At 41.4% G+C, this 15495-nt stretch overlaps 1 protein-coding gene across 1 annotated transcript in view; it reads right to left on the bottom strand.

The window, feature by feature from the left end:
- LOC139222893 (voltage-dependent T-type calcium channel subunit alpha-1I-like) overlaps nucleotides 1-15495 on the bottom strand; it is a 140155-nt gene that overhangs the window by 34142 nt on the left and 90518 nt on the right. Inside the window, exons 18-24 of the mRNA XM_070854797.1 lie at nucleotides 14880-14980; nucleotides 12286-12409; nucleotides 11264-11332; nucleotides 3696-3874; nucleotides 2528-2654; nucleotides 1256-1381; nucleotides 649-738 (exon numbers count right to left, since the gene is read on the bottom strand). Coding sequence (XP_070710898.1) covers nucleotides 649-738; nucleotides 1256-1381; nucleotides 2528-2654; nucleotides 3696-3874; nucleotides 11264-11332; nucleotides 12286-12409; nucleotides 14880-14980 — 816 coding nt within the window. The remainder of the gene's footprint in view (nucleotides 1-648; nucleotides 739-1255; nucleotides 1382-2527; nucleotides 2655-3695; nucleotides 3875-11263; nucleotides 11333-12285; nucleotides 12410-14879; nucleotides 14981-15495) is intronic.

Genomic DNA, 15495 nt, shown 5'->3' on the forward strand with positions numbered 1-15495 from the left:
GGGCCCACACTGAGCCTGGCCACCAGACGCTCACCTGCATGTTCTCCTCTCAGGCCTGGGCGGCATAACTCTGTCCTGTTTTAGCCTCTTAATGTGGGTCTTCTTTCCAGACTGTGACTGAGCTGATAGCCCAAATGACAGATGAGTTTGATGATTTGATGGTATGATGGAACATGTTATCATCAGGTAGGTTGTTGCAGGATCTGCAGTTGTGTGAATAGCGCTCTGTCAGGGTTTAGAGGGGCATCAGTATTGGATTGCCAGTTGCCCAGCTGGAATCCAAGACCTCTTAGCTATTCAGTTCTAACTCAGGATGCTTCCTTCCTGTGGAGGAGATGTGGGCACATCCAACTGGGTGGAGATCCCGGGGTGAACAGAAGGACGGATATCATATCCCATCTGCCCGAAGAACACATGGGATTCCCTAGATTGAGCTGGAGGATACGGCCGTAGGTCTTAGCATGTGGGCTGCTTTGCTTTTTTTTTTTCACTGCAAGTCAGACCCAAATAAGTGGTGGGACAGACGGATAGATGATAGATAAAGGGATTTTCAGTGTGTGTCAACATGTGACCCTGTGTTATAAGTGCAATTACACATGTTTGTCCATGCCAGTGTTGTAAATGCCTGCACTGTGTGTCTGTTATTACCTGCTGGTCTATCCCCACTGCATCCAGTCCATGGTACATGATGTTGACCCAGCCGTCTTTTGAGGCCAGCACAAACAGGGACATCAGAGCCTGGATGAAAGACACACACACACACACACACACACACACACACACACACACACACACACACACAAAGCATACACAGACCCATGAAACTTGATTTACTTCTAAAATGGTTGATGCTATTTGTTATTTGTGTGATAAGATACTTACCATAAAAATAAGACTGAAGACAAAATAACAAAGTATGAATTCATAAATATATATTTTACTTCACAACACTGCCTGTTCCAATGCAAGGAAAATACATTTTAAATATGTTCTTACATTAATAGTTGAATATTTACCTTTTTCTCTATAATATATTTCAGTAGATTAAGAAGCATTCCTCTCATACTATTCTATCTGTAGTTCACTGTCCATCACATACCTTTTAGTTATACTCCATGCACAGCACAGCATAGGAGACATTATTACAGGATGTGCCAATTATTATCATTTTTATGAGAGAGCTCACCATTGTTTGTGTTTATATCCAGAATTAATATGTTCAAAAGGATAGAAAAAAAAGATTTCTCCCTTGTACCTGTCCAAGGTTGTCAAAGTTGTATTTGTGGTGAACCCATCGATAGCTGGCTGCCAGACAGTCGGATTTATTAGTGATGTTCTTCACATCGAAACCCACACAGTAGTAAAACTTCCCTTTGAAGAGCTGAAAAGAAAGAAAGAAACACGCACAGAGAGGGAAATGAGAGACAGAGGCACACTGACGAAGTCATGACAACAATTGTGTGTAGCCACTTCTTTCACGCGGCTTTTGAAGTAATTTCATAATTAGCGTCAGTAACTAGTGCGCGGGTGAATCCTAACTGCAGACTCAAAAAGTAATTGACATCAACAGAGTGGTTTTCCTCCTGAGAGATGTTTTTAATTTCCCAATCATAGTGAACACATCAAAGAGAAGTGAGTAAAATAACGCATGAGGGCAGGCGAAGAGAGAATACTAACGTGGAAGGATGCGAGAACGAACAGGGTGAGATTGACAACCAGATGCAGAAGGACATACGAGACTACACTGGAGAGATCAAATGGGGAAACCAAGTTAGCTGCACTTATGGACCTACTTGTTATACTCGACACATAATATAAAATACGTAATAATATCGCCTGTTGTAAATATTGTTAATACTGACGCTTTTAGTCATTTCTGGCAATGCAGCAACTGACGTGAGGTTTAAATTGTCTCATAACTCAAATCCAAAATGTACAGTTCATTTGTACCTGGAAAGGGCCGATGTAGCTGTGGATCATTATATGACAAAGTGCAGAGAAATGTGAAGAGCAAAACTTGGTCCTCTAAACTCAGCTTGCTTTTCGTTTTGGCAGGAAATGTATCCCCATTTGTTGGACTTTTGCATGGCGATGTGTCACCATTATACCTCTTCCTGTTGGATTCAGCTTTAATTAGGCTTCTTAACCATGCTGTGAGAATGTGATTTGATTGTGGGAGCAAACAGGGCCACACAGCCTCATCTCATCGTCTCCGCTGTTCATGTTTAATCTTCCATTTGTCGGTTTTGGTTTTGGCTCTAGATGGAAGTTAAAAGCATAATTGTGGCCCAGAAAGCACATTTTAACAAACCTTATTTCTAATGTGTATGAAAACTTGATAAGTCCATTGTGAGCATTTGGCCTCTTTGTTAGGTCCTATTATATTTGCAGTAGTTTGACCATCTCAGGTCCAATTAAAATTTTTGAACAGACCTTATAAATTGTTAAAGGCTTGTAGAATTCCCTGATTAATGAAAAAGAAAGACAAGAGCGGAGAGCAAATGAATCCATGTTTGCTGCTGTTTACCTGAACACCGAGAATCCCAAAGATGATGAAGAAGGCACAGCAGATGAGGACGATGTTGCCGATGGGCTTGAGGGACGTGATGAGGGTCTCGACTACCAGCTTCAGCCCCGGAGCCCTGCTGATCACCCTGGAGGACGGAGGGAGGGAGAGAGAGGGAAAGACAGAATGAAAGACACGGAGAAAGACGGACATAATAGAATCCAGTCAGAGATGTTACACATTTTGAACCTTTAGACCAGTTTTTATATAAAGTGAGTCTTCATCTTTAAAAGTAACAACTGTAAAACTGTACAATTCAATTTAATGCACAAGACATGACACAGTTTCAGCATAATTTTCCCCCTAAGTTCAATTTTTAACGGTGTTTTAAGTAAAATGCAGTCTCAAAACACTTGTATTATTTTCAAGAAAGAGAGATCAGCTTGTATAAGAGACAGATTGATGCATGGCGCATTTGTGGTGATTACATACAGTAGAGACTGAATTCACTCAGGCCAAAGAAGAAACAGAAGTTTTGAGCTCCCTGCGCCCAACATCACCAGCTGCTTCCATCTCAGCTGTTTTCTTAACTGTTCTGTCAGGTGATGTCTAAATAGTTATAATATATGTTAACGTACCTCAAGGAGGATGATTAGATAAATCTGTAGTGTGATGATAAGCTCAAGTAAAAACATACATTTGCTCCGTAAAATTAGGCTCATTTTTCATAACATTTCTCTGATCTTTGCTTTTCAGCTGGTGAATTAATGGACAATTTAATTTCTTTAAATTGTTACAAGTAACAAGAATGTAAAAGCTGACTCTTTAGTTGAATCGCCATTCAATTTCAAACAGCAGAAGACTTGCCTGTATAGACAGCTCTCTAATAAACTACAGTAAGTTGCTGACTGACAGACACTGTTAAAGGAAGAGGGGGAACATTTGGGGAAATCACTGGCTCACTTTATGGCGGAGAGTTATATGAGAAGTTCAGTGGTACTCTTAGGTCCGTGCTGGACTAACTGGAGTCTCACCTTGTTTTATTACCTTTGAACAGAGTCAGGCTAGTGGTAAGCCTTCCTGCTAGTCTATGCTAACTATCTGTTGGATGCACCCTCATACTTAACAAACAGATCTAATCAACTAATCGTGCTGTAACAGAAAACATGACACGACAGTCAGTCCTAACCTGAGGGGGCGTAGTGTCCTGAGCAACCGGAGAACACGCAGAACCCCCAGGATCTTAGCCCCACCCGCCATGGACACCACAATGTCAATCAGAGACACGAATACGAGGAAGCCATCTAGAATGTTCCAGCTGCTCCGGAGATAGGCTTTCTCCCCCAGGTACAGACCCATGGACACCACCTGGAGGGATGAAGGGAGAGCGATACAGAATCCAAACACAGGTAATACAACAGCAGCCAGACGCACACACACACACACACACACACACACACACACACACACACACACACACACACACACACACACACACACACACACACACACACACTCTCTCTCTTTGATATTCAGATTCCTTGTGTAGCTTCTCAAACAGGTATTTTATTTTGTATTGGCTACTTTTTGGAGGAGAGGAGAGGAGAGAAGAGAAGAGGAGAGGAGAGGAGAGGAGAGGAGAGGAGAGGAGAGGAGAGGAGAGGAGAGGAGAGGAGAGAAGAGGAGAGGAGAGGAGAGGAGAGGAGAGGAGAGGAGAGAAGAGGAGAGGAGAGGAGAGGAGAGGAGAGGAGAGGAGAGGAGAGGAGAGGAGAGGAGAGGAGAGGAGAGGAGAGTGAAATATATAGAAGGATGAGAGGTCAGCAACAGCTCCGAATCCCAGTGAGAAAGTGAATGTCCAAAAGAAAGAGGGAATAAGGAACGAGGAGAGGAGGGAAAAGGAAAGACGATTAAAAGGGAAGCAAGTCTATTACAATTCCAGGCAGCAGTGGAAATCTCCAACACTGGGCTGTCTACTAACGCATGCTTGTCTTTGGAGTGATGAATCCACAGTCCCGTGGATGTGTTTGTGCCGTTAACCAGCTTTTATGTTGACACTCAATTTTGCTGACTGCACTCTAACTGAAGGAAACGTCTACGATTAAAAGAAGAATAATTCAAGGAAAAGCTTTACTCTGTTTAAATTTCAGTTAAGACAGACAGTATTTTGCACTGTGCCACTTCAGCAGTCTACCCCAAATCCTCTTAAATCAGACGTTTCTACACTCTAAACTCACAACCTGTCTAGCCAGAACTGAGAAAAAACATTGAGAAGATGTTATAACTGAGTTTTTTAGTCCATCATCTTCTAGCTACAGCTGGATGGGAGGTCTCGTTCACTGTGCGAGCTCCAACGGGGATTGAACCAGAAGGGGAGGAGGAGGAGGAGGAGGAAGAGAATATTCTGGAAGGAAAAGGAGGGTATGGGTGAGGTGGGGGAGATCAGCAATTTTGCGGAAACGGTGACACAGCTATCAGTGGGAGGAATGAGAGGTGTAAGCCAAGGGAGGAGGAGAAAGGCAGGAGATGCTCAAAGAGAAAAATAGAAAATTTTGAAATCAAAAAAGCGGGTGAGGTTGGAGGAAAAGTTGCAGATGCTTCGACATCATTTGACACCTGGCAGGTGCTTTCATGGCAATAATGACTTGGTGGGGCTGTCATGTCGAAACAGAACTCAGAGATGCAGCAGGCTTGTCTGCCTTGTTTGGTAGAAAATGCCACCACAGAGACATGTCGAACAATGATAGGAAAAAAAAAAGACGCACTAAGTGCTGATGGTGTTTGTGTGTCTGTTTCAGAACGTGTAACAAGCATAATGACGGCACGCTGCACAATAAGCCACTGAAAATCTATCTTTTCGGTCTCAAAGAGTCGTCGACTGTAGACTTGAGAGGAGGCTCCGAAAACTTTGCAGCGCGCTCCCTCGTGATTGGATTGGTGTCAGATACAACCGATTCCAATGGTGACCCAGAGTTGTCAGTGGAAGCGTGTCAAACTGAAAACATCCTGTGAGATTTCTGAAATCACTCATTAGACTGTACGGTTAGTATTCTGAATTCTGAACCTATCTTAGTAGAGCTCTATTGTGTTTAAGAGTACTATACTGACACTGACCATACAGCAGAGAAGAAATGTATGCTGGAGGCTTTTGCACCATTGAAATCCATTGTAATTGCCAAAGTTCCACGAGGAGGACTGTGTCTTTACGCTGTCATTTACATTATCTCTTCCTCTCTCACTCTCTCCCTACTTCGTGGGCCAGTCTTCTTATTGCTGTCAAAGTTTGAAAGTGTTTCACTCTCTGCTGCTGTCAGCTGTCATGCCCCGATCACTCCACATTGTTAATGACACTTTAAACTTGATATACATTTTGTTTGTGTCTGGTTTAACTTGTTCATGAATCGTTTCAGACATGTGACAAAACAAAAGTAGCTGATTCAGGCTATTTAAACTGTGACTAAAAGGTGAGCAATGGGAGAGACCAAGTCAGAATAACAGAACTGTTTTTTCTCATTCTGCCAACGCTGCAGGAATGAACATTTGTACAGTAGAGGTAGCATTCGTGTCGGTATTTTTTAATGGGCTTCAGTCAAAAACAACTGTCTTCACCTTCCAGGAACACTGACATAAAACTAGCTCTGTGTATCATTCGCCCTCAACAACATACAACACCTCTGAACGAACAACATGACTGTCACCACAGTGACTCAAAGTGAGTGACGGCAGCAACAGCAGTGGAGGCATGATAACAGACACTGTCATGCCAACTGTTGTCAGGGCATCCTAACTCCTCAGAGTCAGTCAGAGGGTGACAAAGACAGAGAGAAAGCAGGAAAACAAAGAAAGAGGATAAAATGAAGACAAAGTGAAAGTGGAAACAAAAGACAGGATGAGGAAACCTGAAACCTCTGTATCAGAAAACAAACGGTTTGCAGAATTCCACACAGCTTCTTTCACGAACAGACGATCTTTTTCTGCCTTGTTTTGACAGCTAACATGGTCCAAAACTCTCTCTGCAAGAAAATGTTTCATCTGTCTTCGCTGGTGAGATCTGCACAGCAGCAAGTCACTGTCATATTCTATACGATAGGTCTTTTGTCGTGTTTTGACAGGCTGGATAGCGAGTTCTAATATGTCTGCCCTGTTATTAATAGCAGCCGGCTATACTGAAGGCCCTTTGGGACAATTGGAATACTGTGGGGCCTCCATTAAGCTGATCAAATATTGCTATGATAAAACATGATGCATGGGAAATCTATAGCAGGTTGATGCCAGCGCTGTCATCAAAGCCTGCTCTTCAGCTCTCACACTACCAGCTGTCTTTTGGCTGACAGAGCGAGAATGTCACATTAAATTCAAATTCAAATTCCACTCAAACCCCATTTGCAATATCACTTCACACAAAATATGGCAATTATTGTGCCTGTCACTTCAGCGTCATTTTGGCAATCTGATATTCAAGATGGGATTTGGCGTCTTACAACTGCACTGACTTGAAAATAACCACAAAGGATCTCTGATGGGTGTCCACTATAGTCTTTACACTTTTCCTATCCATATTTAAGCAGTATTGTGTCGCCAGAATGCTTTAATGTTTCTCAAATATACTTATAGTTGTAAATTAGTATACAAAGCAGCTCCCAGGATATGGGGTTGTAAGTGTCGCTTCTCCTCAGCTCCAGGACTGGGACATGAGGTGTGTATACGACTATGGTGCATCATCCATCATCGGTCTAGCCTGATTCCAGGTGTGCTGGATTTAGGTTTTGATATATTTAACTATTTTACTTACTACTTACTATTAAGTGTGCTCACTAATTACCGAGTGACTGAGATGAGCAAAAGTTATATTTTTAAACTTTAATCGCGAGAAGTTTGCGCATCTTTGCACATTTTTTTCAACATCACCCCACCTTCTGTAGCAGATATCAGCTGCCCAGGACGATCCAAGCAGCTCCAGTAGTGTAGTTTTAAAATGTACTGTCTTGCTCAAAGTTAAAGAACTGAAGAACAGAATCATTTATCTTCACTGGTTAGACTTTCTCAGTCTGTCTTTTAAACTGGGGCTCATGGTACTAACATTAGGCCGCTTTTGGCTGCTAGCTTTTTGGAATGTACTTCAGCAAATTAAAGTCATTGTGTTTATGTCTTAAGTCTAAACATGGCTGAAAGAATGGTGTGCAGCAGTGCTACGTTAAGCTAAAAAGCAAGATCTCATTCTCCATTTTGAATGAATACTTTAAATTTCAACTTCTGTCGCTAAGCTCCTCAGCTAGTGTCGTTGAACGGCAGAAAAAAACCATGACGCTTTGATGGAAACACAATTTCCTGCTGACTGGCCAGCTCCGTGTATTTGAAGATGTTACAGTATTTGCAAGTTTTGCCTTAGCCTCAAATTAATTGCTGTTTCATCCCAAGAGCTGAGTGACTAGTGCTGCTGTAAGAAATGGACCAACTGACAAGAGAAGATATGGAGCTGACAGAGTCTTTACTAGAGCGAGGCAAAAAAAAGTTGCATACTGCAACTTGAAATTAGCCAAGGTGACAGTGTGAGCTCAGAAAATAGTGAAGCAGAATGGCTGCTAAATTGCTTGTATGAAACTCTGTCAGGCCTGCCGAGATATCAAAACGCTCTGATCAGTTTTAGTAAGCAAGAGACAAGAACAAGTCAACTCTGGTTGGGTATACGTTTATGTATGTGTGTGGGCAAGTGTGTGTGTGTGTGTGTGTGTGTGTGCACCTTTATACCTACCTAATTTGCACATTTACTTTATGTTAATAATGTTGCACATTATGCAAATATATTTCTATTAGTAATAGTAGTTGATATTTTATATTTTATCTTCTTCTCCGGCATACCACTTTCTTTTTTTTTACTCTTTTACTGTCACTTAAACTCTTAAGGCATTCAGTGTGGATGGCAAAGTAAGATTTTCATTGTACAGGAAAACCTGGTTCTGTACTGTACACATGACAATAAACACTTTGAATCTTTGAATCTTTGAATCTTGAGAGAGACAGACAGATGGAAAGACGCACAGACGGACTGACAGACTGACAGGGGGTGGAAAGATGGCCAGATCTTCCCTCTCTCCCTGTTTCTGATTAGAGTCTGATGTTCAAGGTCAGACTCACTTTGTGCAGGTAACACTGGGTACTCTGATCACTACTGCTCGTGTGTGTGTGTGTGTGTGTGTGTGTGGACAGGAAATGAGGGCAGGCTGCCTCAGTGATGGAGTGTGTCTCCGAGAGAAAACGCTGTTTAATTAGTGCTCCTCTGAGAGAGATCAGACTGACCAGCCTGGAACAACAGATTAAGGGCAACAAGTGGGGAGGAAGTGAGGGGGAGGCTGGAAGGAGGGGGAGGTACAGTGAGAGCAAAATAATGTTGTATTGTATCGACAAAAATATGAGAACACATACAGCTCTGCAGGAAATCATAGACCTCATCTGTCAATGAATGAATTCATTACTGTTTGTTCATGACCTCATCTAACTACAGCAGGACATTTATTCATAAACACTGTAATTACTTTTTTTTTGCCAATTAATGGTGCAGCTATTTTTTCTGGCAACGTGCCCAAACACACACCTCACATGTGAATGTGTTAGTGTGAGCAACATAATGAAAATAATTTGAACTGCAAATTATTTGTTGAATTTAAACTACATAAATTGCACACTTTCTATTTGTTATCTGTTATTTCCTTTGTCTAGATGAACACAAGGAACCAACACAATCAATATGTTTAAAAATGGTGAGGAAATTGTTAAAGAAATCTTTATAAAAGCCTGACTGCACCCAACAGATTATCATAAAGCTAAAACAGTACTGAATGATTGACAGTTTGGGTATTAGTGAGTCAGAATAAGTAAATAAGTAAGTGAGTGATTTAGTAAGTAATTACGCAGGTAGGTAAGTTAGTAGCTAAGTAAGTAAGAAAAAATGTTAGGCAAGTTTATTTTGATAGCATCCAGTCCCGAAGAAATCTTATAAGTTGATTCAAAATGAGAATATATCCAAAAATAATAATAATAAAAAACAAAAGTAAATATGTGGTAAATGCAGTCATTAAAGTAGGTAAGTACGCGACTATGCAAGAGCTCTACAAGTGATTTATTAGGGTTTATTATGACGGGTCTCTAAACACTAGTTAAACTTAAAGGTGTAACTTGTAAAACGTGTCACTGTCAAATAAAATGCAGGTTAATGGCCGATGAAATATGAGCTGCCAAGCTGCTCTTGTTACATTTAATGCAGCGTGAGGACATGAACAACTTTTACAGCAGCAGCATACATGGCTGCCATACTGTGCCGCTCCCATGTACTGTAGGTTATTCTTTGGTTTCACTGAGACGCTGTATGTAATATTGGCCTACGACTTGATATGAAACTAAAGTAGATTTTCTTTTCTTCTACTTTTCTTATCGGCTTTGGAAATTCCCACTGAAGACATAATTTCTAAATGAGGTCTTTCCAGCTGAGGTGATTAAGTCATTATCAGCGCGTCAGAAAATAAATGATGCCAACTAAGTGTGTGAGTGTGCGGGTGTGGCTGTCTGTGTGTGGACAACACAACACAACCACAGCTTGTATTCGTGTACGAATACAAGTGGAAAATTAGCTTCCTAATTTTTCAGTTTTAGGACAAACACTTCATCGATGAGCAACTGCGACGGTCACACATTTGATTCGACAGTGACTGGAAGTTGGCGCCACAGTACAGCTATTGATGAGATAAGAAAATGAGCGGCAGAGGAGTGCTGGGGCCACATTTGTGAGTGCAAATGAAGCAGAGAACAGATAACAACGGAGCTTGACTAATTTGATTACAAATGGAGGGAGAAAAGAGCAGAGAGAACGATAAAAGACAGATACAGGACCGAATATGAAATGAGCTGATGATTGACACCGAGAAGATTAAGCGAATGAAAATGTGAATGATCGGAAGACTGATTGAGGAATGGAAGTAAATAAAGATGCGAGAAAGAGGGAGATCAGGATAAATGAGAGAATGAATAAACCCAGCTGAGTTCAACCTGGGGCCAGATGCATGTATGTGGCCATGTGACCTCTGCAGCACTACAGCGCTGAGATGATCTACATATTATTGTGCTACATATGTCTTCATTATCCCTGGTCATAAATAAATCACTATAGAGCTTCTACCAATGCAGAAAGCGCCTGGAGATACAAGGCACTTAATAATGGATGATGCCTTGTCTTCTGGACAGCAGATTAGTGGATTAAAAAGAGCATGTGAATGTGTGTGTGTGTGTGTGTGTGTGTGTGTGTGTGTGTGTGCATGTGTTTATCGATGGGAAGTCCAGGAGTAGCTAAAGGCCAGCTGAAGAGAGATAGCCTTCTAATTAACTGCATTATCTAGCTGCCCATCGCTAATGGGACATGTGCAACTGATTAAACCACAAGTTGCAGAGTTGTCAAGAAAAGACGTGGGGTGAAGAGGGGGTGAAGAAGGATGGGAGGAGAGAACAACAGCTGGAGATGAGAGGAGAAGAGAGATAAAGATAAATAGGAGGAGAAGAGAGATGGAAAAAAAAAGGGGATTGTGGATAAAATGGAGGGAGAAAGGTAAGAAGATAAAAAAAAAAACAGGAGAAGAGGAGGAAAGATATCAGGGAGAGGAGGGAACAGGAGGGAAAAGAGGAAAAGAACAATGGAAGGAAAGAGACTGAAGACAGCAAAGAAAGTAGAAGAGAGCCGCAGAAGAAAGGAGAGGAAAGGGAAGGACATTTTACCTTGACAGTCATCTCCGCAACAAAGATGGCAGTGAAGATGTAGTTGGAAACTGTGAGAAACAGCCTTTCCTGTAACGACAGGAGAGAGAGAGAGGACAAAAACTGTGTTTAAAGGAGGACGTGGAGAGGAAAAGCAGAATTAAAAGAAGATGCAGAAACAGCTTGGGAAGAGAAGAAGATAAAGAATTGAATAAAGACTGACTGCACTTGGCTTTCCTCAGAAGCTTCAAAGCAGGATATGAAAATCATAATCAGTTCTGGTCCTTTGCTTTGGACTTCAAAAAGTTAACTGACTTAATTTGTCAGTGTTTTTGCTATTGAATTAAAATTACATCTTGTTGCCTAATTAAATGCCAACTTTGAAAGAGTTGCTACACTTTAATTTGAACGCTTCAGATCACTTTGAAAAGTGCACACCATTCAATATTTTGGTGCTGCTTGATTGCCAGGGAATGGCCTGATGCCAGAATCCAGTGAGAGCTTGGAGCAATGAACGCAAAGTGGCATTTTGAAGTAGATTAATTTAGCTAATTTAAATAATTGCTGGCTATTAATCATATGTAGATTTTTTTTTTTCTTCTGGTGGGACAACAGCTTGTTTAAAAGAAATCAAATAAATTAAAAATGATTAGTATTCCAGATACAATGTGCTCCCTAAGGTCTGTCCTCATGTTAAGCGAGACTTAGCTCTAAAGTTTCAGGATTTGTCAATTTTGTCAATTAAAAAAATGTTTATGTATAATTATCTGTGGCCTGAATAAAGTAATGTGTTAGTCTATCAGTGTTATAAGACCAATATTATAAAACACAAAAGGACATTGAGGAATTTCACCTCGTCTGCTGTAAGATGATGATATTTGTTGCTTATAATTTCTTCTTATGAGTAAATTAGCACCAGATCATTTATTGAGAGCAAAACACTTAAGTGACAAGTTCCTGTGGCCATTTTAGTGTGCGGTTAAGTATTTACAATTAACATAACATTTGAATGATGAGGGGATGAGGAGGGACATTGTTCTTACCAGACTGCCTTGCAGTATCTTCGGCCTCTCCAGAGCCACCGTGATGCAGTTGAGAAAGATGAAGGCCAGGACCACGTAGTCAAAGAGCTTATGGGCGATAATGGACTGGCAGAGCAGTCTGAACCTGGCAAGAGAGAAACTAAGGGCGTTAGAGGGAAGACGAAGAAGGATTCGGGCTAAGATGGGAGATATGAGGAGAGGATTGTTCAGGCGTTGTCCATAAGGGTATGCATTCATGTGGAACTTAATCAAAACAGCTGACGGCTTCTCAGCACTCCTCCTGAACCAAGAGCGCATGTGGGGAGCACTCAACAACTCCATCATGCTTAAAAGAGGTTTTAGAGACTGCAATCTTAGTTTTGTAACATCTTTAAAGATGTAATATGTAAAAATCGGCCACCTGCTCCAAATAAAATAGGAGGCATAATTTCACCTTCTCCGTCTCATCTCATTCAATGTTAACAATTCATGTATTTGTCATGTTACAGCACAGAGTTGCACAATGAAAGAAAAGTATCCTCACACACATAGTATGTAGCATGGAGGGGACTGTGGTTACCTCTAACGATTATTCAAATGACAACAATCTGTAAAGTTTTGAGGGAAGAAGTAGTTTAAGGTGGAGCTGCTCACCAAGCAAGATACTCTGCTTGCATAATGTGGTGGAGCCACTGGCGTAGGGACTATCTTTGGATAGACTTTAACATCGTTAGACACCTGCAGTGTTGCTGTCAAATCTTCAGCTCCAGAGCCAGTAAAGGCAGTAAGCAACTCCTGAGTGAAGCCTTCAACCATCTCGGCTCATCAGCCAAGAGAATATACCTACGGCTGCACCTGCTCTCTGGGTGAGGAAATCAATGTGTTAATCTGGCTGCTTTCCATCCAGACCTGGCATCTCTGTCGCTTTATCTATCGATACAAATCTGGAAACTCTGTCCCCCGATATTGATCATGACCGGCGGCATCGCTGGCGTAGGCACTTATCCCTCCTGAGACACAACTTCTGCTGTTGGCTTGCTTTCCCTTTTGTTTGTTTGTCCGCTTCCTTTCACTTTAATACTGCTGAGATACACGTAGAGCAAACACGCACATATGCTTGCTCACACACTCTGGCACATATAGTACACTGAGGCATAAACAAGGTATAGACACACATATGCTCCCACACTCCCACGTGCACATATGAAACGTCACCCACAAACAAATGCACAAACACGCAATATAAGACTAGCAGAGATATGGCCTAACGCTAGCACACACATCGCCAACACACACACAGCTCTTGCTTGACAGATGGCACCTGCCAGGATGCCAAAACACAGCCCTGGGGCCTGGCTTCCCTTAAGTGGCTATCAGCACGCAGGGAATAGGGTGAGTGAGCGAGTGGATGACTGAGTGATTTTTCTTTCATGTTGCATTCAGGGGCATTTCTACCAACGATGCACTGAAGGCTGGGCGAAAACACAGACGAGCACAGATGAACACACACACACACGTACACAACTTGGAGCCCACAGTCAATAACACTGTCTAGAGAGAGAAAGAAATGCTTTGGAGGAAACACACAGCGACATCACTTTAACAAGCCATTTGTGAAACCAGAGAAGAGCAGTTTTCCCCGTGTGAACAGACAAATGGTTTCACTACACGGCTCCCTGTTCCTCCATATTATCAGGACAGAGCTGGTAACGTTTGCTAACATTTGTTTTCAGGGCCATTGGTCTTGCTTGTCGTCTCATCTTTCCACATTCTGATTCTCTGCGCTTCAGCGCTGAACAAAGAGGTTTGGTGGAAGCGAAAACTATCCCAAACACTGACACATCCGGAGAGATTCTCACTTTCTTTTCTCACTCAAAGGTTAACCTTTGTCGGACAGTTCTGATTCAGCTCAATCCCCACTGACCAATGACAAGCAGACTAAGGTTTTAAATAAAGGTTAAAGAGTTTTACACTTAATTGCTGGAGACTTTCCATGAGGTTGGATATGAATCACACCATGTTAACAGAGTTTATGGTGGATTGTGGACGGAGGGCATCAGCATCTCCACACTTCTTACTCCCCAAAAGATTGGTTTCAAACCTGAAATACTGCACCCATGAATAAATACATAAACAACAAAGTTATATTTATTTAAACTTTAACATTCAAACACTCAACTAATCTTCCATCTGTACTGGACTCTGTTGATTGACAGTGGGTTTGTAACATAAGCAAACACCACAACTGTCAATAGATTTAGATTATATTTAAACGTGGCTAAATCTATTTAAGTTATTCCCTATACTTGGTCCAGTTGATCAGGTTGTGTTTGCTTTCAACAAACTGCTACACCATGCAGAAACCACGAAGTCAAGAGTCAAAAGACAATGCTAATATACAGATATGCAAAACTGACTCATTCATCATGGAAAATTATACCATGAGTGTATGCATCTTCTGCGTGTGTGTGGGAAGAGACACTCTGACCCACCTAATGTTTAACATTCCTAAAACCAAAAACATTTAATCTCCAAGCTGGGACATATTCTCCCTTTTTCACTGCTATTGATCAGTAGTTTTTATTCAGGGGGTATAGCTGAAGTCGTCCACTCACTTGTTCCGAGGGGAGAACAGGTAGACAGACCACTGCTCTCTACTTTCACACCAGTCGGGCTTGTACACCTCCATCATCTTCTGGATACGGAAACAGAAACTCTGGAGGAGGGGAAAGGAAAGAGAGATTAGAAGAATGGTGTGGATTTGTTAAGAGATCATATTAGCAGGCAAATCAATCCCTCAGTGCCACATATCATCAACTTTGTGTGTAGATAACTGTGTTTGATTTCATTCAAGTGCCATATGGATCAACATCCACAAGTACTGCATGTGTAATACTTATCTCTTTTTAGATAACTCTTTATTTTACCCCTATTCTGTCTATAACAAATACTATGAAAAGGATCTCAGGCATGTTTGGAGGAAGTTTCATCAAGTCACAGCAGAGGTCAGATAAACCAATAGTGCTGCCTCATCTGTTTTTTCAGTATTGTGTCGACATATCTGGGAACCAGTAAAGCGCTTAAGTACTTAATCTCTACTACAGCAAAAGTATCCCTACAGTATCAATGGAATAAAATGAGACCATATCGTCTTAACTGGCGAGGGTCAGTCCTTTATTTGTAGCTTCTATGGCATTTGTTCTATATTGAGAAGTCCTGTTGAAAAAAGAG

This window comes from Pempheris klunzingeri, chromosome 3, assembly GCF_042242105.1.
Source record: "Pempheris klunzingeri isolate RE-2024b chromosome 3, fPemKlu1.hap1, whole genome shotgun sequence".
NCBI lineage: Eukaryota > Metazoa > Chordata > Actinopteri > Acropomatiformes > Pempheridae > Pempheris > Pempheris klunzingeri.